At 44.7% G+C, this 26,605-nt stretch overlaps 2 protein-coding genes across 2 annotated transcripts in view; both read left to right on the top strand.

The window, feature by feature from the left end:
• Positions 1-1,996, top strand: part of Ccdc180 (coiled-coil domain containing 180) — a 50,515-nt gene extending 48,519 nt beyond the window's left edge. Inside the window, exons 36-37 of the mRNA XM_075968062.1 lie at positions 585-720; positions 1,827-1,996. Of these exons, the coding sequence (XP_075824177.1) occupies positions 585-720; positions 1,827-1,982 (292 nt within the window). The 3' untranslated portion in view covers positions 1,983-1,996. The remainder of the gene's footprint in view (positions 1-584; positions 721-1,826) is intronic.
• Positions 1,997-13,737: 11,741 nt separating this feature from the next.
• The window catches only part of Tdrd7 (tudor domain containing 7), a 64,302-nt gene continuing 51,434 nt past the window's right edge, over positions 13,738-26,605 (top strand). The window contains exon 1 of the mRNA XM_075967286.1: positions 13,738-13,870. The gene's annotated coding sequence lies outside the window, so the exon portion shown is untranslated. The remainder of the gene's footprint in view (positions 13,871-26,605) is intronic.

Below are 26,605 nucleotides of genomic sequence, written 5' to 3'. Positions count from 1 at the left end.
CCCTGATTTACCGCCTTCAGTTTCCTTCTCTGAAACGACCAAGGCTGTTTGAAGAGAAAGTTAGGTGAGGTCACCCTGCACGTCCTGAGAACTCCGTGGCTACAGGTTCACATAAGAACCACCACAGGGGCCTGCAAAAAAACAGGAGGCCTGTCCTGAGGGGAGGTACAGTCTCAGGCTGCTGCTGGCGCTTTGAACCACTGCAGCTGTCTGGCTTGTGTAAAGACAGCTGTCCAAGTGCCTGTCCCCCGGGGCAGTGAGTCTCCCAACTGTATTCTCCACAGACATTCCTACAGCATTACAAGAAAAATGAGCCAGGAGCTCATGACTGCTACCTGGAAGGCAGCCTGGTGAGGAAAGAAAGGCCCAGAAAGGGAAAAAACAGGCCTGGCATTTCCCCTTCTCATACAGCAGGCCCCACGGCTGTGCACATTGTTAGGTCATTGCGGAAACAGAACATAAAGACCCAAATTAAAGTGTATGGGACCTTTAACAAAGCCATCTAAATCCATGCTGATGGCCTAGTTTTCCAGCTGGGTATGGGGTGGCTGGCCAGTGAGGAAGCCAAGCACGTTTGTCTGCAGGAAGTGGCCAGGAATCAAACCCAACGAAATCACCATTCAAACCAAGATACTGACTCGGAGGACGCCATCAATAACCACCTATAAGACCACTCTGGGCCACTTGGCCACCGTAGAAGCCAGAGATGCTGTGTTCCTGGTGAGTCAGGGGCAGGCAGTACATCCCCGGGGGGACAAAGCAGCTTAGATTGGCTACCCTGGGAAGGAGGAAGCTTTACTCCACTGGGTACCCCAACACCTGGCCCATGGAGAAAGCAGCACATGCCGGCATGCCCCAGAGCTGCAGGTCTCAACTCTCTACAGACACAAGGACGCATGCCAGGGGCCGTGTCCATCTCCTGGACTAGCTTGGTGACTGAGGCGTGAACCCTGTGTGAACCCAGCTGAGAGATTACTCACCTAGTGGTCGTGGAGAGAGGCTTTGCAGAAAGACAGCAGACTTAGGCACAAGGAAGATAGACACAGCAACGCCCATAGCCGTGGGAATGTACTCGGGTGCAATAGCAGGAACATTTGAAGCCTCCAGATGCTAACTAGTACCTCCTGTTCTCCACATGAGGCATCTTGCCACATCCTCTCCAGATGCTGAGGGTGTAGACCCTCCCCCATTTCACTGACAAGGACAATAGTATCTGGAGATACTTGCCTTTCTACACCACTCTCGGATGAGCAGAGTCAGGGTTTGATCCCCACTGGTAGGCTGTGGGGCTGACCTGATGAGGCTTCATCCAAATGCCACCTGCAGTATACCTGAAGATAACAGGCACCTTGGTCCCAGTGCCCGTGGAGAAACCTAGTCCTATCCATGTATCCACTGGTCCTGGGAAAAGCCAGAAGTGCCCAGTGCTGGTATGTCCTCCAGGTCCTAGTGGAGGGAAAGACTCTCCCTGCTGAATTCAGTGAGGGGTGGAGACCCAGGTCTCGGCCTTCTGAAGCAGCCAGGAAACCTATGAAAGCTCCATGCAGGACAGTGGTCAGGAATGCTCAGGTTCCAGAACCAGAGACACATGGGTCTCTGTCCCTGCTCAGCTTCTCTTGAGCTGGGTGGCCACAGGGTTCCATATCTCAGTCTTCCCAAATGTAAGGTAGGAGAATAACCTCACCTCCCTGAGAGCTTGTGGGGTGGATTCCCAAGAAATGGCTTGTAGGAGGGCCAGGAGCTGCTTGCTCTGGGTCCCAGAGCTCAGGGCTCCCAAATCTGTGAGAGCAGGCATCCCCATGGGCCTTCCTCTTGCTTCCCTTCAGAAATACCTGGCCCTGTTTGACAAAGAACTGAAGAATATCCAGAACCATTTCAAGACATTGGAGCTGAAGGCTCAGCGCTGGAAGAAGAGCTGGAAGCGCTCCCTTGACACCATCCGGACCCTGTACTCTAGCCATCCTTCTCAGCACCCCAAATAAAGCCTTTATCTCTGCCCCCTGCCCATTTGTCTGCAACTCGACATCGCCAGCACTGTAGTTTCATCAGAGATGAGGACATTTTCAGTAAAAAAGACTGGTGGAGGCTGGGGTTCACATGGTTAGCAGGGCTGGTCGGTGGGTACCAGGACCCAATCTTAAAACAAATACCAGGACGTCAAAGGAAGCAGCATCCAGAAGCATGCTCGGGGCTTCATTTCACTTTCTGGATGGAGATTGGATAAGACAGTGTCTGGCATCCAGACCAGGAGGTGTCGGGGGTCTGCCTGGCCTTCACTGTGGGTGATCCCCACCACTAGAAAGTCTGTTACTGGGGCTGGAGAGATGGCTCAGTGGTTAAGAGCACCTCCTCCTCTTCCAGAGGACCCAGGCTGGGTTCCAGCACTCACACTGGGCGGCTTAAGATCACCTATAACTCCAGTTTCAGAGGTTCCAGTGCCCCCTTCTGGCCTCTGTAGGCACCTGTACACACCACACATGCATACACACACACACACACACACACACACACACACACACACACACACACGTGCTAATAGGGAAATCTGTGAGATATTACCCATTATTGCTTTAGGGTACCTTCTCCAAATGGCCACAGGCTTCAATGGTGGGAGCTGAGCCAGTATCTGTAGAAAAAATTTCTCATTCTAGATTTTCCCAGTTGCAGAACCTTGACAACACAGATGCAGGGCCAGTAAGATGGCCTACTGGGTAAGGATGCTTGCCTTACGACCCGAGTTTGATCCCTGGAACCCATGTGGTAGAAGGAGAGAACTGACTTGTACAAGAAGTCCTCTGACATTCACATACCAGTAAATGCATACATACATACATACATACATACATACATACATACTGTGTCATTCAGCAGCCTAGCATCTTGCTCCTCTGAGGCTCTCTGCATAGGCAGGGCACTGTCTATAGAACATGCTAATCTGTTTTCCAAAGTTGGAAGAGCTACTGCGATCTCTCACCAGGAAGTAAGGTCACTTCTTCAGGGTTCCATTACCTGAGCCCTTCCTTTAATAAGACCTATGAAGCTCCTCCCACCTAGTGACCTCACCTTCTTCCCTTGTGTCTTCCTTGACTGGACATAGTCACTTCCATTGAGAAGATCTGGATGCTTCCACAGCCGCAGGGCTGAGGAGACTGAGCAAGGGGCTCCAGAATCTTCTTTCCAGTTAGTTCATTCTACCTCTCAGATCTCCCGTCTTCAGACTGGTGCGGGGGTGGGGGGTGGGGTTGTTCTAGGTGTGCTTCCAGAAGCTACCACTAGGTGGATGTGCGAGGATATAAAATCTGTGCCTTGGTGTCCCAGGCAGCACCTGCACAGACTTGGAATGGGAGGAACAATGGGAATACAATTCAAAAGCTGCCTGGAGCTGAGCAGTGGAGGTGCACACCTTTAATCCCAGCACTCAGGTGGCAGAGGCAGGCAGATCTCTTTGAATTTGAGGCCACCCTGGTCTACAAAGCAGGTTCCAGGATAACCAGGGCTGTTACACAAAGAAACCCTGTCTCAAAAAACCAAACAAAAAGCACCTGCCTGGGTCCTGCCTGTGATACCGCCCTGCTTTCTTTTGTGCCCTGCTTGTCCAATTTGAGCAGCAGATTGTCAGCAGTTGAGGCAAGGGAAATTTCTTGCCCAGTGTCTAGTTTTGCCACAAAGAAAACAAACTCCATATAGAGGTTCTTCAATGCCCAGCATTCTTTTTTGAAGTGCTGCCAGGAGCAGATGTATCTCACTGTAATGAAAAGCCTTATGTTCTTAAAACATTTTAAATGCCATATTCTGTAGTGTTTGGAGACCATCTATCTATTTAAGATATAGCTATCTCTGTTTGACCTTGAAAACATATCTAACATGACTCTGTACGTTTGATTGTTATAGATGACTAACTACTAACCTGCCTTTCTTTATTATTCTAAATAGCTTTCAAGGACTAAAACTTTACATTATATTTTTAAATGAACTGTATCAGTACAATATCTTTAAAAGAGTAGAAACATATAAGTATAACAAAAATAACCTTAAATTTGTATCAATATACAAAAGTCCATACCAATGTAAAATAGTTAAGATTAATACTTTTTATTTTAAAATAGATTCAATAATCTACCCTTTTATCTTATCATTCCTATATTCCCCTTATTTTTCAGAATGAGATCTCTGAATCTAATCTCCTTTGCTTAGTTTCCCCCCGGACTATGACCAATAACAACTTGCAAACAACCCCCTAATGATCCATAATCCACTGAATGACCAAAACCCACCAACTCCACCTCTTGGGAATATGGTGTCATGTTCTCTAGACTGCTTCCTGTTGTCTGGGGGGTGACAACATCTCTAGGGGAACCTGAGAAAATTGGGATAATAAGAAAGTCCTGGGAGAACTAGGTGTATTATTTTTTGTTTAGTCTCTGTGTGATAGTCTCTCTGTGATGGAAAAATGCAGGGCTTATCTTTAGTCTTGGCTGGGGAAGTGCATGAGGCTGGGCCATCTCCATCAGTAGTTTTGAAGTTGTTCTGAATGCAGAATTTTGAGGAAACTGCAACAGAGACATTCTGAGAGGCTGGATCATCTGGGCTACTTGTCTTTGTTGGTGTCTTTTTCCCCCCTAAAAACACACAAACTTAAAGGTAACACACATACCTGCACTAACACAAGTATGGAAGGTGTGCATAAGTCAGCTAAAGATGATTTTTTTTTGTTCTATGTTTGAGCAGGTAAAAGACATCTGATAACGTTATGTCTATTTGGACTGCATAACCAAACTATTACAAATCTCTATCCATGTCTTACAAAGGATGACATGTAATAATGTCATGAGGACTCTGTAGCCAACAAGATTTCTCATGTCTCATCCAGTCTCAGAGCTGTCCCATGCTGAGGAATCAGCATATACATCACCTGTCTTGTAGTTTTTCTTTCTTTTTTTTCTTTATGTCTGTAGTCAAGATTTTCAGGAGGTCTCCCTTGATCAAATCTGGTCTTTATTAATTTTGAAAAAATCTGTAGCTTTTTGTTTCCATAGGGAACAAAAACAAATCCTCTCCCCCAATGTAACACATTTTCTGACTTCTATTTGAAGTTAAGACATTCTTAAAATATGTTTGTTTAATTTAGTAGTTAATTAAGTCCACTTCCAGTAACGCATCTCCTCAACAATGCCACACCTCCTAATCTTTCATGAACAGTTTCACCAATTGTGGACCAGGCATTCAAATATGAGCCTATGTTGGCCAGTCTTATTCAAATCACAGTGACAATGAATCTTGATTACTGAAGCTATCTCCAGCATGTCCTCCTGCACTTTTCTCCTCCTCCTCCTCCTCCTCCTCCTCCTCCTCCTCCTCCTCCTCCTCCTCCTCCTCTTCCTCTTCTCCTTTTCCTTCTTCTTTGTCTTCTTCTTGAGTCCTGTCAGTGTTACCTGCTAGAACGTGGGCTGATCTTGTTGGTTTGACTTTAACAGGTTTTATGAAGCTATCTATAGCTGCAATGAGTTTGGAGTATGAATGGCTATGGCATGTCCAGTATTTCAAAGGGCTCCTCCCTGTTCCTTTATATCCTTTCCACCCCTTCTCCTGTGATGTTCCCTGAGCCTTGGCAGGTTTAATACAGACATCTTATTTATGCCTGAATACTCAAGTCAGTTATTCTTGGCACTCTGAACAGTTATGAGTTTCTGTATGGCCGCTTAATTTCAAAGTTCTTGTCTTTAGTCCACAGATCTCTTCCCTTTGCTCTCTGTCGTTGAACGTCCCCAGGGAAATTTTCCTCCTAGTAACTGAAATTTTCTGATTAGACTTTCATTTGGTTCACGTATTTCCACCTCTTTTCTGATGCACTGCTCTATTTGGTCAGGTACTGTTATGGGGTGTTCATTTGGTTCTTTGTGAATCATGTGACGTCTAATGTGTGATCTGAATCCATTTTAATAATTGAAGTGGAAGGGAAAAAAAACTATGATTGCCAGAGCTAGGCTTTTGAGGGATTTCAAAGTGGAGCCAATGAAACTGACACAGTTTGTGAATTGATTGTTAGTCAATAAATTCTGCTGCTGTGAAAAGACATGATATATCTGTCCATGTTTTTGGTATGGTGTTACAACAAATACATAACTCCATATTTGGAAGCCAATATCTTATTTCCTATTCTGCCTTCAACAAGTCATGCCGGGAATGTGAGGTGCTGCCCTGAGACTGCCTGCCCAGGGAGAAAGGCTGGAAATTGTGGCCATACCATGAAAAAAGTTCAGACTCACTCAAGTTTACCGGCATTTTCATCAAGCCTCTGAGTTAGGACCCAAGGAGAATGAACTATGACATTCAGACATGCCTTTCTCGTAAGCACGGGCTCACAGTCGGGGTGCGAGGCTGCCTGCAGAGGTGCCCTGTGCACTGGTCAGGGTGTTGGCTCTCTGGTTGAACTTGTTGACAACAAAGGTGTCTGGAGTGGTCACACATTGCTCCAGCCTGTCCTCTGCCTCACCATCCCTAAGTGTGGATGGGGGCAGAGTACCTGGTAGCTTCCCAGAAAGGAAGCAATTGGGGAAGAAGCAGGAAGGACACACTGGAGACGTTTTAGAAATCTAAAGGGAGAAACTGTATGGATATTGAGTGACAGAGTCAAGATCAAGGCTCTGTATGAACCCCTGTCACTTCCATGGACTCTGTATCCCTTCACCAGAATCAACAGGTTGGAATCCCAACCCTCAGTGCGCTGGTGTTAGGAGGCGGGGCCTTTGGGAGGTGATGTAGGTCATGAGGGTGGAGGCTTCCTAGATGGGACCAGTGCCTTTATAAAAGAGATCTCCGTGAGCTCTCTACACTATGTCACTATGTAAGGAGGAGAGGGGAACCCCACACGAGGACACAATGAGGAGCCAGCAGTCTTCAACCCAGAGGAGGGTCGCCAGCCGAACCGGACCAAGCTGGCACCCAGACCTCCGGCTTTCAGCCTCCAAAACCGTGAGAAATATTTTTTTGTTGTTGTTTGTAAGCCACGCAGTCTGTGGTGCTTTGTTACAGCCGCCTAAATGACTGGGGTATGCTATCATCAGTTGGCAGCTGGTACCCGGATTTGGTAAGAGAAGTTGGCTAATTTACAGGTGTATAGCTCTTCATGGAGGCTTTGATAATAATAGATAAAGGATGGCTTTTGTTATGCTTTTAATGTATTGTCCTGTGTGTGTGTGTGGGTGGGGGGAGTCTTCTATTTCATTCATTGGGAGTACGGACAGGTGGCTTAGCAGCACAGAAAGTGTTGGACTTAAACCCTTCGCTCATTCATTCATTCACTGCAAATATTTGCTGTCACCCTGTATGTGCTAGGCGCCCGAGCGTGTAGGCATCGCGATCCCGGACCCACCTCGAATACACAAACCGCTCTCTGTAAGGAGCGGGCTGTAATGTTTACACGCAGGTTTAGAGTCCAAGTTCTGGAGCATGCGCTGTAGGAGGAGGAGCGATCAAGTCAGCGCCGAGTAACAGCCAGTTTACTGCGGAGTCTCTCCGCTTGAGTATAACTCTGGCCCAGGTGTTGTTAGAGCGTTTGAAGTGCAAATTACAAAGCGTCCTGTTTTAAGGAAACTGGTGCGGAGAGCAAGGGCTTCTGCTTTAAATGAAAGAGGAAATGAGGGGAAAATTGGGAGGTAAAATATTGGGTTAAAAGAACTCTAGGGAGTCCTTTGAAAGGAATGACTTCCTTAAAAGTCCTCAAGTGGTTGCGCTCTAGGGCGAGTTAGGCATCCTGTGGTGTAGTGAGTGACGGAGAATTCCAATAACCACACGCGCGTGCGTCCAGTGTCTATTGCTGAAAACACGGGAGCATCTTGCCCTCCTTGTCTCTGGCTGGTGTTGGCTGTCGGGAAATTTCTAGCAGTATTTAAATCTACAGGGCCCAGGAAACAACTTCCGACCTTCATTTTATGACGAAGGTTTTTTTTCCCCCTCTGCTTCTTTACTCCTGACGTAAAATTCATGGCTCCCGGACCCGGAAAATCACCTAGAAAAATCCATTGTAAAATTAGGGGGAAAGTAATTCATGTTTATACAGAAAAGAGGTTTGTCATCTACAGCAATGGCTGGCAAGACACCTCGGGACAAGGGAAATCTGATTCCTGAGCCGAGTAGCATCCAGTCATTGTGAGAGTCGAGATGCCCTGGGGGAGGGAGCTGCACCCAGGCGGACCACAGGTTAATAGGAATTGACCCGTTGGCTCCAAGAGAAGCCCTTTGGCTACTTACTGGATTAACTCTGTCGTGGAAAGGGATCCAAACTAGAACTGGAGCCAAAGGGCTTTGGATTTCAGTTCAGTGTAACCTTGGACTTAGACAGGTGGATAGGGTCAGGGACTGTGATGCTACCTGGGTGGCCCATTTCATGAATTCTAACTCCGCTTCGGTTCAGAGTCTGCGAGCAGAGTGCCATGCAGTTTCTTGTTATTGTTTTCCCTTTTCTTCTCTCCCAGCAACTATTACAGCATAAGTTGTATACCAATAGGTATATCCATTATTCCAGTTTGGTGCCTGATTGCCTTGTTAAAGTACGAGTTACTACAAATGTCTGGGCCTCTCAGCCTACCTGATAGTGCTTAGTGTCCACACCCAATCACCATCGGTACTGCAGGCCTTGTGTAAGGCTGAGCTGTAGGAATGACGTGTAACTCACAGGGAAGGGGGTGAAGATGGTCTCTTCCCATGGGCTCTACCCAATTGGTTCACTGCACAATATGTTGTTAAAGCTTTCCTTGTTGTTGGTGGCTCTGTGGCCTCATCCGCTTCCGGATCACCCTGCAGGGGGATTAGGGCCTTTCAGCTGACTCACCTTGGGAGCCTTTGTGGGAAGCTTAGGGGCTTTGCTTGCTCAGCAATCCCTGAATGCAGCCAAGGCCTGAATGTCATCAGGGCTCCGGTGATCCCTCCCTTTTGTTTTGTGTTTTGTTTTTGCCCCCCCCCCCTTTTTCCTTACTCAGTTAAAACAAACACAGTGTCTAGAAATTTCTCTCTATTTGTTCATGGGGCAGTAACTGAAGAGGGAGCGATGATGCCATTAATGATTAATCAAAAGTGGAACTATCCAGAAGTTCCTTTTGTTGTGGATCTAACTTTCCTGACCTTGTATAAGCAACCAGTAGCTGGGTTCCACCTAGGTGCAGAAACACCTCAGCTTGTGGCTGAGTGGTAGGCAGGAATGCTGCTAAAGTCACTTGCAGCTGGGCAGCCAGGAGAAGGAGGACTCAGAAAGGCTGGGTCCTTGGCCGCTTTCCCATGAGACCACATCTGAGGAGCAAAGCGCCATGCAGATGCTCAGCTAAGAGAGTGGTTGTTTTTATGTGGGGGCCATGAGGGAGGTTTCCTGAGAGGTACCACCCATGCATATATAGCCAGCATAGTCTATATAGTGAGTCCCAGATTGGCCAGAGTTACATAAAGAGGCCCCGTTTTAAAACAATAAAAACAAACAAATCTCTCCACCAAAACTCCTTCATTCATTTTTGTTCATCGTGGCAGGTATGTCCCAAGCAAGTTCCTGCAGTCCACTGATGGATCAGAAAGTGACAGAAATCAGAGTTCCATGGTTCTTTGCGTTTTCTTTTTGGGAAACAATATAAAGGAGCAACAGTTATATTTGGGTAGAAGGCGAGATGGCAGCACTTCGGGTCTCTCCAGATGTCACTGTGATTTGGAAGGGGGGTTTGCAACACTCCCCAGTGGCTATGAGAGGGAGGGTCAAGAGTATGTAGTTCTTGGGTCGTACTACAAAGATCTGTCAGGTGGAGGGCAGGAGCTATCGATATGGCTTGAAACAAGACCCTTACTGGGCTTGCTGAACTATTATAAGGGCATGAGGGTAGAGTTCCCCACCAAGAGCCCTGGCTCCTTCTGCCTCAAACAGGTGTCCTGGGACCTTCACTATGGCTCTAGCCACAAAAGTAGGCTGCCATGATGAACAAAAGTGAATGAAGGAGTTTTGGTGAAGAGACTTGTTTGTTTTTATTATTTTAAAAACAGGCCCTCTTTATGTAACTCTGGCTTCCCTGGGACTCACTATATAGACTATGCTGGCCTGTGACCTCACAGAGTTCTGCCTGCCTCTGCCTCCTAAGTGCTGGTGTGTGATACCATACCCAGCCTGGTGGAGATTTTATATCTCCATCTTTCTCAGCTCAGGATAAGGTGACAGCGAGGCCATCTACCTTCCCTACTCTTAGGCCTTGCTTTGCACTTCCTTTTCATGATAAACTCCCTCTGGTGAAGCCTCTGAAGGCACACATGATTACCAGAAGACTGCCTCCTGCAAAAGTTAGACGATACTGAGTTCCAAACATGAAATGACGTGCGTGGACCCTAAGTCTGAGATCCTTTATGCTTGTAAAGGTGCCCGTTTGCAGTATCCTGTGTACAAAGAAAAGCCATGTAGTGTAGCTAGTTTCCATAACCAGCTTTATTTATGAATAGTTGTTACAAGCAAATATTTTCTAGTGTGCAGTTTGATGAGTTTCAACAAATGTACCCAGCTGTGCAACCGCCCATCATCATCAAGATGCAGAACTGGCTTTACCATTTCCAAAAGTTCCCCAGTGCCCTCTACCTACCTTCGTTCCCTCCCTCTACTCCCTACTCCGAGGGCTGCTGATGGGGTTTCTGTCGCCACAGATTTGCTTTCTCTTGAGTACCACATGCAAGGGATCATACGATATGTAGCCAGATTTGTGTCTGGTTTTTCACTTAGTGTAACTCTTTTGTGACTCATCCCTGTGGTACTGATCAATAGTCAACATGATGGCTGTGTATCATCTAACTTCCTATCCCCACAGGCATCCTCTCAGTTCGTAGGTGCTGCTTTTATCCCCTGCCACCATCTGAATGTGGAACCAGGGCATGTCATGAGTATTGCAGAATCCAAAGAGGGAGCTGGCTATATTCTGCCATGTTTGAAGTAGATTAGGGGACACGGCAGAGAGAAAGCATGAGGTCTCTGAGCTCCCTAGAGTTACAGCCTTGAGAACAGGGAACAGAGAGAGGAGAAAGACATCTGAAGCAGACTGAAATCGAATAAAGGCGATGTAGAGAATTCGGTTTCAGAGAGACACTTCGGCAGACTTAGGCAGAGGTCAGATGTGAGATTATGAAAGAGAACCATGTTCAAAGAACACCCCTGAGCAAAGCCTTAGGACAGAACCTTCAGAACACAAGATATCTGGCTTCTCACATCTCCTTCTGGCCTGTTCATCACTCCTGCAGCTTTTCAATGAATGGAAAGTTCTATAAGCACAAGGCTTGTAGGAACATTTCTTCATCATTAAAGCAAGTGTTCTGTAGCATAGACAAATGTAACACATCTTAAAATAATATTCCACATGTCCCCCCTTTTGTCTAAATAAAAAAGAAAGATTTTGACTTTAACATAGTAAAGCTAAATACAACAAAAACAGTTATCAAGGAAGAATTACATTTACAATATTTAGTCCATTTGTATTTAGCAAATTCAGAGAAAATACCATCCATCCCGTCTTAGTGACTCCAAGGTTTTATATCTAATTTACTTTCTATCATAATTAAGAAAAACTGCAACTGTAACTATCTAGTCTTCAACTCCATCCAAGACCCCAGAAAGATAAAATATTACCTGAGTAAACAGGAAGTGCAGTGCAAGCAACTTTCAAAACTCTAAAAATGACAGAGACATCTGGCTACCTGGACAGTCACCCAAAGTTCTTCTGTAATGTTGGGACATCCATTTTTAGCCTAGAGTATCTGGCAGACTTTTCAGTGAAGCAGGAAATTTGAGGGATTCTCCTACCTTGTATTGGCAAAGTTCATCAGTCGCTTTCCACTGTGTCTTGTAGAAGCAGACTCTTCTCTGAAGCAAGAATCTCAAAGGACTCTTTTGCCTTGTTTTGGCAAAGTTCAGCAGTCACGTTCTTGTGGGTTCTGTGTGTCCAGTCTTCACATAGTCAAGCAGTCAAGGCAAAAGCAGTTTCTTGACCAAAGGGCTAATTTTTGTCACAACGAAAGCAAACTCCCATGGTGTTTCTTCGATGTCCATCATCCTTTTATAAAGTATATCGGTACTGTCAGGACCAGATGTGTCTCCTTGTCATGAAAAACCTTAGGTTATTAACCAACTTAAATGCCATTTTCTGTAAGTCTTTGACGTATTTTAAAATAATCTATCTAAAATATACCTATTGAACCTTGGAAACATACTTAATGTGACTACAAGCTTGATCATTATAGATTAACTACTAGCCTCATTTCTTATTTATACGTTGCATTTTTAAATGAGCTGCATAAGCACAATACCCCAAACAAGAGTAGAAACATTTACATTTTAGCAAATTTAACTTTAAATTTGTATCAATAATCCAAAATCCATGCCAATGCAAAATATTTGAGATTAATAGTTGTCTTTTTATCCTATATTTTTATATTCCCCTAAATTATAACAAACATCCATAACCCACCAAATAACCAACAGTCACCCACACCATTTATTAGGAATGTCGACGTCGTTTTCTCTAGACTATGTCTGTTGTCTGTGGGCAAAAGCATCTTTAAGAGTCCCTGAGAAAATTTGATATAATGGCCAAGTCCTGGGAAGACTAGCTGTAATCTTTGTTGATAGGTAGCCCCTGTCAAGATTCAGGAGGCCTCCCATGATCAAACCTGGTCCATCTCCTTTCTGAAGGTATCTAGAGCTTCTGGTCTCCTATGGGAACAAAAGCAAAACCCCTTCTCTGAAGCCTAAACAAATGTAACACATCTTTAAAACTATTCCACAAGACACATGGAATACACACACACACACACACACACACACACACACACACACACACACACACACACGTATCCCCAGAAAATGCAAGTAGATGTATAGTAAAATAGAGCAGTTGCTGGACTAAGGAATGGGCCGAGAGGTAAATATCATGGAATGAGGGAGAACTTTAGAGGATGTGGGTATGCTCCTTGTATTTTCTGTGATGGTTTCTCTGTGTGGAGCAGATTCCCTGTTAGTAGTAGATTCTCTGTTGTATGCACACCAAATACATCAAATGTACATCTGAATTGTGCAGCTCACAGTATGAAAAGTATACCTCAAACTAAAGGACGCTGGTGGAGTAGGCAGCAGGCGTTCAGCAAAAATGGACCGAATGATGCGAAGCGTTCATTGCGGGTTCAAGCAAACCAGGCGTCAAATAAATGTCAGTGGAGCTACTGTGAAGGGGGTGAATAAATAGCAGATATTCCACGCTTTTAGAATGAATGAATTTGAGTATGTATTGAGTATGCTTATTACATACTGGACAGTATTCTAGGATCCCTGCTTTAGTTTCAGGGTAGCGGTGCAGCTATACAGGTGCGAAGGAGGTGTGACAAAGCAGAAAAGAAGGGTAGAAGGAGGCTGGCATTGTAGTGTGGTCACCATCCTCCAAAGAGTGACCGAGAAGACTGAAGATGGACTGTCTACTTGAATTAAAAGAAACTCTTGAGATGCTGAAGAGAATGAACTTTGTGGAAGGAGTGTGAGGCTCACAGCCCGAGCGCCAGCCCGGCGTGCGCACGCGCAGAAACCGCTAGGCGGCGTCGGTTTTCCCTCTCATCGGCGAACCCTAGGGCGGGCGGTCGTGGCCTGAGCGCTTGCGCCTGCGCACATCCAGCCGAGCCGGGTGGCCGAGGGGCGGGGCTTGGTGTTGCAGGGCGTGGCCTAGAGGGCGGGGCTTTAGGTGATTTCCCAAGCCGGGACTCAGGCGGTGCCGGGGAAACCGAAAGTGGGCGGCGGCCGCGTCTGGGGCCCTGGCGGAGGCGGTGGAGGGAGCCGGTCCCAGAGGCTCGGGCGTGGGCCGAGGGCCCCCGGGACGAGGTGAGCTCAGGTCGGGGCGCGACAGGTGCGGGCGACGTGGGGCGGGCTGCGGGGCTGCAGGGCTCGGGCGGGACAGCGGCTGGGCGCGGCGTCTCAGGCCCGGGCCTGGTCCCCGACGCGGCGGGGTTCCAGAGCGTCGTGCGTGACGCCCCGGGACGTGGGCCGGGCGTCCACCGTGGAGGCCGCGGTGCAGCTAAAGATGCAGAGGGGGGCGTGGGCGGCGCGCAGATCTGAGCAAGAAGTGGCTCCCGGGCAGGAGCAACCGGCCGCGGCCGCCCGTGCGGGACGGCGGTACCCGAGCTCTGCGCAGTTGTTGCCTGCCCGCGGGCCACACTGCGGCGGCCTCCGCCCTCGAGACCGGCCGGTGCAGGCCGCGCACATCAGGCAGGACCTACTCGTAGCCGTTCCTGTCAACCGTGAGCGCTGGGGAGGAAACAAGCATCCACGGAGAAGTTGTCTTGGAAGTCGGAGCTGACAGCTTTTCTGCTGCCATCCGCTTGAGGGGTACATTCCTATTAATATCTAGGGCTACCACTCCCCAGTCATATGGGGGAGCAGGGAAGGGAGCTGTGTATAGATGTTAGTGAAGACTCAGCCCCAAAGGATTCAGATTCTGCCGCTATTGACCAACCAAGGAAACTATCTGGGCTCTGCAGGTGGAAGTATGCAGAGGAGTGAGTGTTTTGGGGAATGGAAACGCTGTAGTGGTTGAAGGGAAATTTATAATTTAATTTATAATTAAATCCCTGTCCCTTCCTGGGCCCCCTGGCATGAATGAAAGTGGCATTCTATAGTGCGGCCTTTGCTGATATGTATTGGCATCTGGGCTTCAAAGCTTAATTGTGAAGTCGGGAATAAATTGCACCCTTTCTCTGAGGCTGCTTTTCCATGTACTAGATGGTAATAGTTAAATTATCTTCGAAGTAAATACATCCTTTGGCTCATAATGATAATCCTCCAAAGTGGCTAGCTCTTTTTCCTTTCACCAAACTGCCCGTATTTTACAGGTTGGGACGTCGAGGAGGACAGAGACACACAGAACTTTCTCTAGGATCAGTTGGCACGTGGTGGAGATTTCTGTAGTTGCACCAGATGACATAGTTGAGCTTCAGTTGCATGCAGAGTCCACCGCTGCTCGTGGAGTTCACACTCCAGTTCCTCAGCCCTTCTCTTTCCTAGATTCCCTCTTTGCTGAGACAGTGAGGCAGCACTTGGCAGCCCTCAGATTTTCCTCCCTGGGGATCGCAAGGGAAATGTAATCCCTGCTAATACCTTTTAAATGCGCCACATGATCGTGGCTGAGTGAACTGTTGTGTTCACTCAAGAGTTTGGAACTCTAAAAAAGATTCTTTTAAAGTTTTCTTTCTAATATAATTAGGTGTTTGATAGAAATGTAAGGAGTACACTTTATAATTAAATTCTGCAGCTCGTTTTGAGTTTGATGCAGTACAAACAGCAAGAATTGAGCTTTGACGCAGATAAAAAAGTGTAGATGCTTTCATGGATCAGGAGTTTCTTGATGCTTGGAGTGAATTTGACTTTCAATTTTATATGAATCAGGATTTCTTTTTTGGTTTTTCTCTTTGTTTCCATCACTGTCCTTCATTGTCCTCATAAATTCCCCAAGAGCCCAAAGTCTGTCTTTTCAAACAAACAAAAACTAGTCACTTGTTACACTTGTTTATGCTGTGGCACATTTGTTTAATGATGAAAAATGTGTGGCATTTTTGTTGTTGTTGCTTTTCTTTAACTCTGTGAAGCTGTGTTTCTTGGCCTGTCAAAAACACCCGATCGGTCTAAGAGCTGAATGACCAATAGCAAGACAGGAGAAAGGATAGGCAGGGCTGGCAGGAAGAAAGGATATATAGGAGACCTCTGGGGAGAGAAAAGATTGAGGAGCAAGGGAAAGGAGAGAGGACACCAGGGGCCAGTCACCCAGCTATACAGCAAGCCAGAAAGAAGTTAAAAAAAAAAAACAAAGAAAGAGAGGCAAAAGATAGATGGGATAATTTAAGAAAAGCTGGCTAAGCTGGTGGTGGTGACTCACGCCTTTAATCCCAGCACTCAGGAGACAAAGGCAGGTGGATTTCAGCACTTGGGGGACAGAGGCAGGTGGATCTCTTGAGTTCAAGGCCTGTCTGGTCTACAGAGTGAGATCCAGGACAGCTAGGCTGTTACATAGAGAAACCCTGTCTCGGGAAAAAAAGAAAAGAAAGACTGGCTAATAACAAGCCAAACTAAGTCCAGGCATTCATAAGAACAAGACTCTGTGTGTGATTTATTTGGGAGCTGGGTGATGGGCCTCCCAAAGGAGCCAGAGAGCAAAGAGTTTTTAAAACACGCACACAACTACAAATGGGCTCCAAAGTTTGATGGAAATTATGGGTTTGCTTACTCTTGACAGAGCTGCACAAGCTGAAATATCAAGTCTGCTGTTTCCTCCTTAGAGGAACCTGAGGAAAGCAGAGAACCAGTAGCTCTTGCCCATACTCATTACCCTCCACAAGAGAGACTGGAATGAACGGCTCAAAAAGGCGTAGGTGCTTGCTAGTTAGAACTAGGGTTGAGACCAAGATTCCTGACCAACTTACTTCAGATTCGTCTCAGGGTTTTTCCTCTAGTGTGTAAATTTACAGAAATCCCTTACTTAGATATATTTATGTAGTGGCCACAATAATAATTTGAAATAACAAGAATAAAAAGGAAAACTGCTTCCTAAAATCCTCTAAGGAAGATAATTACTCTTTCCTTTAAAAACTGGTTGGAGGTAGACCTATTTAGGTCAACAAGTAGACTATCATTGGAAAGAAAATAACAGCCTCTTGAACTTGTGCACACTGGGTGTGGTGGTACATACCTATAATCTTATCACTCTTGGGGAACTATATCTTTTAAATTAAAAACAAAAACAGCCTACACACCTTGCAATATGAGAAATTGCTGGGTAAGGTTCTTAAATACGTTGCTCCCTTTTCTGAGGCATCTTACTGCCTCTGTAAGATGAAAGGCTTGAGTTAGCCTAAATGATGTCTAAAATCTTCCAGCACACACTTTTAGGTCTCCACTTGGTAAGTTCACGTAAGATCTTGAGAGCAGCAGTTATCCAAAGTATATCCTCTAGACCAGTGGTTCTCAGCATTCCTAATGCTACGACCCTTTAGTGCAGTTCCTCATCATGTGGTGACCTCCAACTATAACATTTTTTTAGTTGCTACTTCATAAGTGTAATTTTACTACTGTTATGAATTGTAATATTAATATCTAATATGCAGCCCCATTGGGGGTTTGACCCACAGGTTGAGAACTACTGCTCTAGTGAGATGTACAGATGCTTCAGCATTGAGTAAGTAGCTAAGAAAAGAGAGTTTACCCTAATCATTCTTTGGGTTTATTTGGGTAATTAGAATTTATGAAAGGGGATTAGAATTTATGATTGGAAAAACGTGAGGAAGACGAGACAGATTATACAGTTAAGAACAGCTAAGGAAAGGAGAAACTTAGCAGTATAAAAAACACAGATGAGATCCAGAGTGGTGCCACTGTGGTAGGACATCTGAGGCATATGATGCTTGCCTGCGGGATACCCAGGTCAGTGGTAGACGGCATCAGAGAACATCTGTTTCAGATGCATCAAAGCTCAGGTTGTGTGTGGTGGTGCTCATCTGAATCCCAGCATTTAGAAGGCAAAGCCAGGAGGATCTGGAGTTTGAGACCAGCCTGAACATTATATAGTGAGACTCTGACTCAAGAAAACACCAAGTTCCACAGATTCTTCAAAATAGGACTTTCTTGAGTCATTTTTAGGTGCATTAAAGAAAAAGGGCAATTTTACACAGTATAGTTTTGAAATACAGTGAAGTTGTGTACATTGTTTAAATTTAGGGTTGGCAGTATAGCTCAGAAGTAGAGCCCCTGCCTAGCATGCAGAAGGCCCTGGATTTCTGTCTCCAGTACCACCCCTCCCCCCATACACATTTAAATTTGATGTCCTGTACTTCTTATACAGCATTAGTGTCTTGGGACATTTGCAGTGAATTGTGTAGCATAGAAGAAAGAGAAAGGATGATGGAAATTGAGAAGCAGTCAGGCTCACCAGAGTTTTTCCAACATTTTATTGGATTAGGATACATCCCTTTTAAATCAGCTTGTGGTAGGTCCCTGTTTCCACTTCTGAAGGTTTGTTACCAAGCACACATCTAGATTGGTAGTGTTCTCAGAAAGAAAGATTTAGATTGGAAGTCAGGAGACGAGAGGTTTTTGATCCTGACCATGAACTGGGTAAGAGCTAGGAGACTCAATCATGGGCCTCAGTTTCTTCTTTTTTCAGAGTTAAATTTTAAAAGATTTATTTTATGCGTATGAATGTTTTACTTGCATGTATATATGTGTGTGTACTAGGTATGTGCCTGGTGCCTGTGAAAGTCAGAAGACCATTGGATCCCCTGGAACTGGAGTTCCAGGCAGGTGTGAACTGCCATGTGGTGGCTGAGAACAGAACCCAGGTTCTCTGCAAGAGCAGAGTACTTTTAACGTCTAAGCTATCTCTCCACTCGAAGTTTCTTCATTTTGTTATGTGTGTAAATATGTAGTTTCGTTTGTGTTTGTGCACTTGGGTGTGGAGGCCAGAGGTCAGCATTGGGTATCTTCCTTCCTCTGTCATTGTTTGAGACAGTCTCTGACTGCACCTGGAGCATGCCGAGTTGGCTAGACTGACTGTTCACTGAACCCCAGGATCCTTCTGTCCCCACTCTCCTCCTTCCTTGGGATTGCAGAGACAAGCTGCTGTGTCCAGCTTTTGACATGGAGCTGGAGTTCTGAACTGTGTATTCATGCTGTGTGGCAAGCACTTTACCCACGAAGCCATCTCCTAAGCTCCAGCTTCCTCATTTTTAAACTTATAGTTTTAAGGTGCCCGTGTTGTGTGACAAAACTTTTCCTGGGGAGATACTGCACACACATCTACTCACCCCAGATAAGCCCATGACAAACCAAAGTACAGACGCCACCAAAGTCCAACTTGGTGAACCAGTGAGTTTTATTGGTGTTACTTCCAGGAATATGGTTGAGGAGTTAATTACAGGAGCAGAAATGACTCAGTGACAGCTACATCACCAAAGCTCACTCCAGTAATGGTGACAGCTCACGGAAGTTGAAAACCTGGAGCACACTGCGTAGCCTGCAGGCAGCTCAACAGGTTGAACAGTGTCCATCCCAAATGACTCAGTTATTCTAAACCTCTTCCAGGCCACTGCATTTACTTGAGATGTTTACTTTTCAGCTTGGCTTGGCTAAGAGGGACTCTTAGCTTTTATTGTTTACTCTGGCAGAGAGAGGCCTAGTAAGTCTGGTCAGTTTCATGGACTTCCTGAAGCTATTTTGAGTTGTTTACCTTGCTTTAAGGCGTTTCTCTGTAGGATGGAATGTGTCGGTTTCTTCTTTTTTTTTTCTTTTTTTTTTCCCGTTTATTTATTTATTAAAGATCATGTCCTACACTGTCCTAGACACCTGGGTCTGGGGAATTGTGTCTTGCTCCAAGACGGGTTGCCAAAGCAATTAGTGACCTTTTGCCTACTTGTTCTGAGAGAAATCAGGGAGCTCCACTGGCTTGTTCACCAAACTTGTCAGCATATTGATACATGTCCTTATAAAGCAAGTAAGTGAATCGAGACAACTTCTGATATTTTGAATTAAATGCAAAACTAGAAATTTCTTCAACCAGTTTTCTTTTTTCAGCCAGTATATTTATCCACGGTCACTTTCCATACATAGTGTTTGAGTAGCTGCTGAATGCACACACTGTGCTAAAGTACGCGTAATGCCGGTATGCCACTTCTGTTCCGCAAGAGGGAGTGAAAACGGAGCATAGTCTGCCATAGTATTTCTAGCTCACTGGCAGGCATTTGCAAGCTGGCTTTGTGACTAATAATTCCCCATGCCTATTTCTAGTTTGCTTTGCTGCTTGGGAGCTTTCCTTAACTCAGGCACCTATTATACACTGACTGGACAGCCCTCAGGAGTGGGACCTGAGAATCTGCAGACTGAAATAGAAGGCTCACTCCATTTCTCTCTGCCTAGCCTTGCCTGGTCACCCGGTCTTATAGGACATTTGAGAATCACAAAATAAAAGCCTTAAATTTCACTTAAATTCAGTGAAAATCAAACTTGCATCTACTATACCATTTTTAGAGACTAGAAGTAAGGGAAGAGGTTGAGGCAGAATACCTAAAACTTTGCTTTTGGAATCTCAAAGTTGAAATTCCCTTGATAAGCTTACTGTTGTGCTTGTAATGAATGATTCCCAAGATTTATAAAAAAATAAAATTAAAAAGTACTTGATTTTTTTAGAGGAAGCTATTCCTATGAACCTGAAGAGTATAACTGCCATCTGTAAAAATTCTAAACAGATAAACAAAATTTCATGATTTTCAAAGATTTCATAAGTTGCAGCATTCTAAAGCACTGTATACTGTAAAATACTATTTAAAGCTATTTGTCTGATTTTGTCAATACCTAAAGCAATGCAGCTAATGGGATTTGGAACAGACTAGAAAACTCACCATGCACGAGAACAAGAGAAACATCTCAGCATCCTATCTGCTACCCAGGAGTTGCAGCATTTAACCTCACCTCAGATGTTTAGAGAGCTAGTATCCCTTGCAAGACAGTGTGCTTTAGGAAAAAAGCAGGATATGGAGGTGACCTTGGTTTACAGACTGTAGCCATATGCATAGGCATGGCTTTCTACTCTTCTCAAATATATGCTCGTTTTTGTAGCAAAAAAAAAAAACTCTCTGGAGATCAATTACTGATTGTACTTCTGGTATTTCTTAGTTGATTAAATAGATAACTAGCAAAAGCTTCAGCAGAGTAACACATTGTGTTTGAAAACAGAAACATCTCTAAGTTTGCAGCATTCAGGACGGAAGCAGCACTTACTGCCCCCTGGGATGCTTGGACGACTGACAGTAATGCCATGGTAATGGCCCTGAGCGCTGCCTACTCATTGTGAACTCGGGGCTCAGTGTGAACTCAGGGCCCAGAAATAATCTAACAGATGCTTTTCATCTGGTGGCAGAGTAGTATAGTAGTCTTTAATTTATAACTACCAATGTAACTTGAGAACAGTGTTAATACAAATGGCTTCATGATATTTATGTCATAGCTCACACGTGTGTTGTATTTTAGGGAGTAGAAGGAAGAAGGGAACGGATAGTTAGATGGCGAATTTATCATTCGTTCAATATATTTATTGAGCTCTTGTGGTCTAGACCCTAGAGAGTCTGCAGGGAATGGACACAGTCCTGCAGTGGAGACAGCAGCATAGTGAATGTTACAGGGTGATGATACACATTAAGGTGACAGGCAGACGTGTGGAACAGAGATGACCATGCAGCTGCCACAGTGTCTGACTTTGAGTAGAGTGATGACCAGGCAGGCATTGCTGAGACTATGACATTTGAGGTACTTACCTGAAGAGAGCAGTATTGCCCATAGGGCAAGGAGTTTACAGGTGTGAGGCTGGCAAGCACAAAGGTCCTAAGTTGGGCACCATGGGCACAGTCCAGGAAAGGTAAGGGTGAGTACAGAGAGCGAGGGAAAGAAAGAAGAATTGAGGTCGGAGAAGTGGGGTAGGAACAGACAGATTTTGGTTTCTTGTCTGAATAAGACAGGATGGAAGTAGGTTTTGAGCAGAAGAATAGCATGATGGGATTTAACATGTAAGGATGCTCTGTTTGATAGGTGTGGTCTGAAGTATAGATCCTAGATGGTAAAGTGGGAGTAGAGACCAGCCAAGAGGCAAAGATGCTACTAGCATGTACTAGAGAACAACCTCATGGAGGTGGTAGGGAGTGGTGGGTGCCAGTCATCCATTGTCATGGTGATGAGGCAGAAGGAGAAAGAACTTCTGGTTGGGAACCTTCCCATACTGTGCCTGGAAGAAGGAGCTTGTGCCAGGAAAATAAGTGTGCTCTTTGCATGCTGGCATTGAATTTTGGACACACAAGCAAAGACAGGTCCAGACACAACTTTCTGCAGGCTCCTGGTCCTCCCCACTAAATGAAATAAAAATATATCAAAATATATCACCTATTTGTTGGCAACTTTGCTGTGGAAATAAATGCTAAAATGTAGTTTTTTAAAATTGTATAATCTGTGCTTGAAAGAGAATATCGGGTAAAGGGAACACTCCTCCATTGCCAGTGGGAGTGCAAACTGGTACAAGCCCGTTGGATATCAGTGTGGCAATTTCTCAGAAAATTAGGAAACAACTTCCTCAAGACCCAGCAATACCACTTTTGGGTATATATCCAAAGGATGCTCAATCATACCATAAAGACATGTGTTCAGCTATGTTCATAGCAGCATTGTTTGTCATAGCCAGAACCTGGAAATAACCTAAATGCCCCTCAGCCAAAGAATGGATAAGGAAAATGTAGGATATTTACATAATGAAGTTACTACACAGCAGAAAAAAAATGACATCTTGAATTTTGCAGGCAAATGGGTGAATCTAGAAAACATCATATTGAGTGAGGAAACCCTGACCCAGAAAGACAAATTTCATATGTACTCATAAGTGGCTTTTAGACATAAAGCAAAGAAAACCAGCCTACAATTCATAATCTCAGAGACCCTAGACAACAAAAAGGACCCTAGCAGAGACATACATGGATCTAATCTACATGGGAAGTAGAAAGTAGAAAAAGACAAGATCTCTTGAGTAAATTGGGACCATGGGGACCATGGGAGAGGGTAGAAGGAGAGAGGGGAGAAGAGAAAACTACATAGCTCAATAAAACAATAAAAAGGAAAAAAATTAGAAAAAAAGAGAATGTCAGTAGCAGGTATATGTGTAACATGAAACTTTACTAGGGCAGCTCAGAAAATTTCCCTTTGCTGAAGCAGTTGCCAGGGAACAGAATTCAGACATGCAGGTAGAAAGGGTAGGAAGTGAGAACCCAGGATGCCCGTGCACTGGCCCACATAGATGAGCTAGCTCTCTCACTGGAGCCTCTGCCTGGCCACACACCTGTCTACACAAATGATGATTAAGCTTCGCAGTAGAAGGGCGGGGCAGTTAGCGCACTGGTCCTATGATACCTGCTAGGTCTGGAAATTCATAGCCTGAGAGAAGGAAGTGCATTGAAAGAGGAAATTAGAGAAGGCAGCTTTGGGCCCAGCTTCCCAGTGACAGTTATGTTCTGAGTGGGATGTGTGGCTTTCACCACCTCCTTACCTTCCTTTAAAAAAGAAAAAGGCCCCTGCTTGGGAAACTGCTGTTGGCCACTCTTTAAAAACAGAAGAAGGAAGACAGAGAGGGCACTTATCCCGGGCAAGGATGGAAAACTGCCGTGGTGAATGAAGAGAAGCAGGCTTGTGCGGAGCAGCCAAAGAACTCACTGTTGATGAGCCTGTGGGATGGAGGAGGCCTGGTCTTTTAAACCATTTTTGTGTCTGTGTTAGTGGAAGGCTTTCTAGTAGTCACTGAAATAAGCCTGCCAGAGGTTTGTCCACACAAGGAAAGTTTGTATACATGCATGTTCAGGCTTTATGTCATTTCTCTTGGCTAAGTTACTCAGGAGTGTGATTGCTGAGCTCTGAGAAATACATGCTTCTCTCCTGGGAAACTGCTAAACTATCTTCAGAGAACTGCTTTGAACACCCACCAGGAATGCACTTAAGTTCTGGTTACTCTGCATTCGAGAATAGCAGTACTTTGTATTGTCAGCTTTAAAAGGTGTGTGTGGTAGATGCATGTGTGTGCAGGCACTATCATCTGCTAGACGATAACTATGTGTTAGAGATATGTATGTATATATAGGTGTGCTTGCCCCTGCATGTGTTTGTTGGAGGCCAGGGTTTGATGTTGGGTGTCTTATTCTAGTGTTCTCTATCCTATTTTTAAAGACAGGGGTTCTCCTTTTTAAAAAAAAAATATTTATGTATTCTTTAATGTTTGAGTGCTCTGTCTGCACATATGCCAGCATACCAGAAGAGAACATCAGATCCTATTAAGTATGGTTGTAAGCTGCCAGGTGGTTGCTGGACTTGGAACACAGGATCTCTGGAAGAGCAGCCGGTGCTCTTAACCCTCTGAGCCATCTCTCCAGCCCAGGGTTCTCTCCTTTCTGGCTACTGTCTCTTCCCTCCTATAAATTTATGCTGTCTGCTTAGCTTTCCATGTGAGTGCTAGGGATCCAAATTCATATCCTCATGATTGTGTAGCAAGCACTTCACTCACCGAGACATCGCTCCGGCCCATCAGTAGTTGGTGTTGGTAGTGACAGAAGTGGGGTGTGTGTGCGTGTATGCAGGCACCCCCATGTTGTGACACACATGCAGGAGTTAAAGGACAGCTGGAGGTTGGTCTACTCACCGTCTGCCTTGTCTGAGACAAAGTCTCTTTGTTTTTTCTGAATATGCCAAGGTAGCTGGGAGCTCTCAGGGACCTACCTTTTACCCCCGTCTCAGCATAGGGCCGCTAGCATTACAGACCTTTTAAAGGTTCTGGAGGTTTGAACTAAGGTTTTCACATGACAAGTGTTCTGTTTGGTTTTTGACTGTGTCTGCCATTTTGATTTATTATTGACTTTCTTGTCTCTGTGCAGGGAGTATTTGGAAGAAGGAAAGGGAAGGGTGAAACAATGTGAATTAATCTCGAAAAATAAAACAATTTTAAAAACGTATTTGTCTTTGACATGTGCATCTCTACTGAAGTGTGTGTTCAAGTTGCTTGTTATTTCAGTTGGACTTTATTGAGTGTTTATACAGAGCACTGGTTCCTTTTTTTTTGTTTTTTGTTTTTTTTCTAAGGGTCTCTCTCTATATGAAGTGCTGTATGTCCTGAAACTCACTCTGTAGAGCTACCCTTGAACTTACTTCTAACTCCGGAGTACTGGGATTAAAAGCATGCGCCACCACATCCAACTGAGTACCAACTCTTTGCTAACTTTATTATGAAAATACTTTCTCTTAGTCTGACACCTCTTCATTTTCTTAGCATCTTTTGGAAGGGAAGTTTAAATTTTTGATGAAATTCGTCAACTTATTTGCAGTCAAAAATAATAATCTACATTTTAGGCACATAAACCCACTCGTGGCTAGTAGCTCCCATGTGGATGGCACATAAAATAATTCCTCGGCAGAGTGTGGTGGCAAAGGCCTATAATCTCAGCTCTAAAGAGTCTAGGGCAGGCAGACCACAGGTTCAAGGGTATCATGAAGTACATGGTGAGTTCCAGCATAGCCTGGGCTACAGGATGAAATCCAGTCTTCTTAAGAAGTTTTTTAAACATAGATAAAGTGTTTTTATTTATTGATTTATTTAATCACAGAAAGCTCTATTAGGCAGCATTGATGAAGGTTTAAAAATGCCCTCTGGTTTTCCACTTTCCTTTAGTGACAGGGTAAGCTACCTTTTCTGGTTTCTTGAGGGATATTCTGAATGTTTCTTCATTCTGTCTTTTTCTCTGAAAAACTGAAGCTGATACAGTTACTAGTCTAAAGAGCGTGTGAGTTGTCATTAACAGATCAACATCTTTAGATAAAATCCCTACTAATTCCTAGGGACTCAAATCCACCTTTCAATTTTCTTTCTTACTCAGCTTGTCTACTCTTCATTAATCCTTGAAAAATAACATTTTTAGTTTTTGAAATTATAATTACATCATTTTCCCCATTCCCTTTTCTCCTTTCAATCACTCCTCTGTTCCCCTCTTGCACTATCTCAAATATGCGGTCTGTTTTTCTTTGTTATATGTGTGTGCACACCCACACATAGACACTTAAACACACACATATTCCTAAATGTATAAGTCCAACTGTTGATTCTGTGTAATGGTTTTTTGTGTGTGTATGGTTTCTGGGCTGGCCCATTGGTGAGCTCTTCCTAGGGAAGCCGTTTCTTACACTCTCAGCATTCCTTGGTTGCCTGTAGTTCTCTGTCTAGGGCCAAGGCCTGGTGAGGTTTTCCCCATTCATGTTAGTATGTCTTTTGGTGTCTACTATGTTCAGGTCTTGCTTAATCAGCTTATTGATAAGACTTCATGATTGTAGCTTCTCTGTCATTTTTAGGAGACATCTGACAGCAAACCTGCCATTTCTCTGACTTTTAAAGTGTTTCTGCCCCCTCTTCCTCAGTAATCCCAAAACCTTATTAGATTCAGGAGTATGCTGTATATGTATTGTTTGGAACTGGGCACCACACAGAATCTTGTTCATGGTTCTGTCCATTTACCTGCAGATTTTAGGGTTTTTTTCCTTGACAGCTGAATACTGTTTCACTGTCTATGTACCACATTTTCAATATCTGTTCATTGATTGAAGGACATGGGGGGTTATTTCCGTTTCCTAGCTGGTCTGAGTAGTGTGGCAGTGAACATGATTAAGCAAGTGTGTGTGAGCATGGCTGAGCAAGTGTGTGTGAGCATGGCTGAGCAAGTGTCTGTGAGCTTGGCTGAGCAAGTGTCTGTGAGCTTGGCTGAGCAAGTGTCTGTGAACGTGGCTGAGCAAGTGTGTGTGAGCATGGCTGAGCAAGTGTGTATGAGCATGGCTGAGCAAGTGTCTGTGAGCTTGGCTGAGCAAGTGTCTGTGAACGTGGCTGAGCAAGTGTGTGTGAGTGTGGCTGAGCAAGTGTGTGTGAGCGTGGCTGAGCAAGTGTCTGTGAAGTAGGATGGCAAGTCCTTTGGGCACATTCAAGGAGTAGTATAGCTAGATCATAGCAGATTTATTTTT

The sequence above is a fragment of the Microtus pennsylvanicus genome, chromosome 3 (assembly GCF_037038515.1).
Source record: "Microtus pennsylvanicus isolate mMicPen1 chromosome 3, mMicPen1.hap1, whole genome shotgun sequence".
Lineage (NCBI taxonomy): Eukaryota > Metazoa > Chordata > Mammalia > Rodentia > Cricetidae > Microtus > Microtus pennsylvanicus.
Note: the sequence above shows the minus strand (reverse complement) of the source record. Positions and strands in the feature narration are given on the sequence as shown.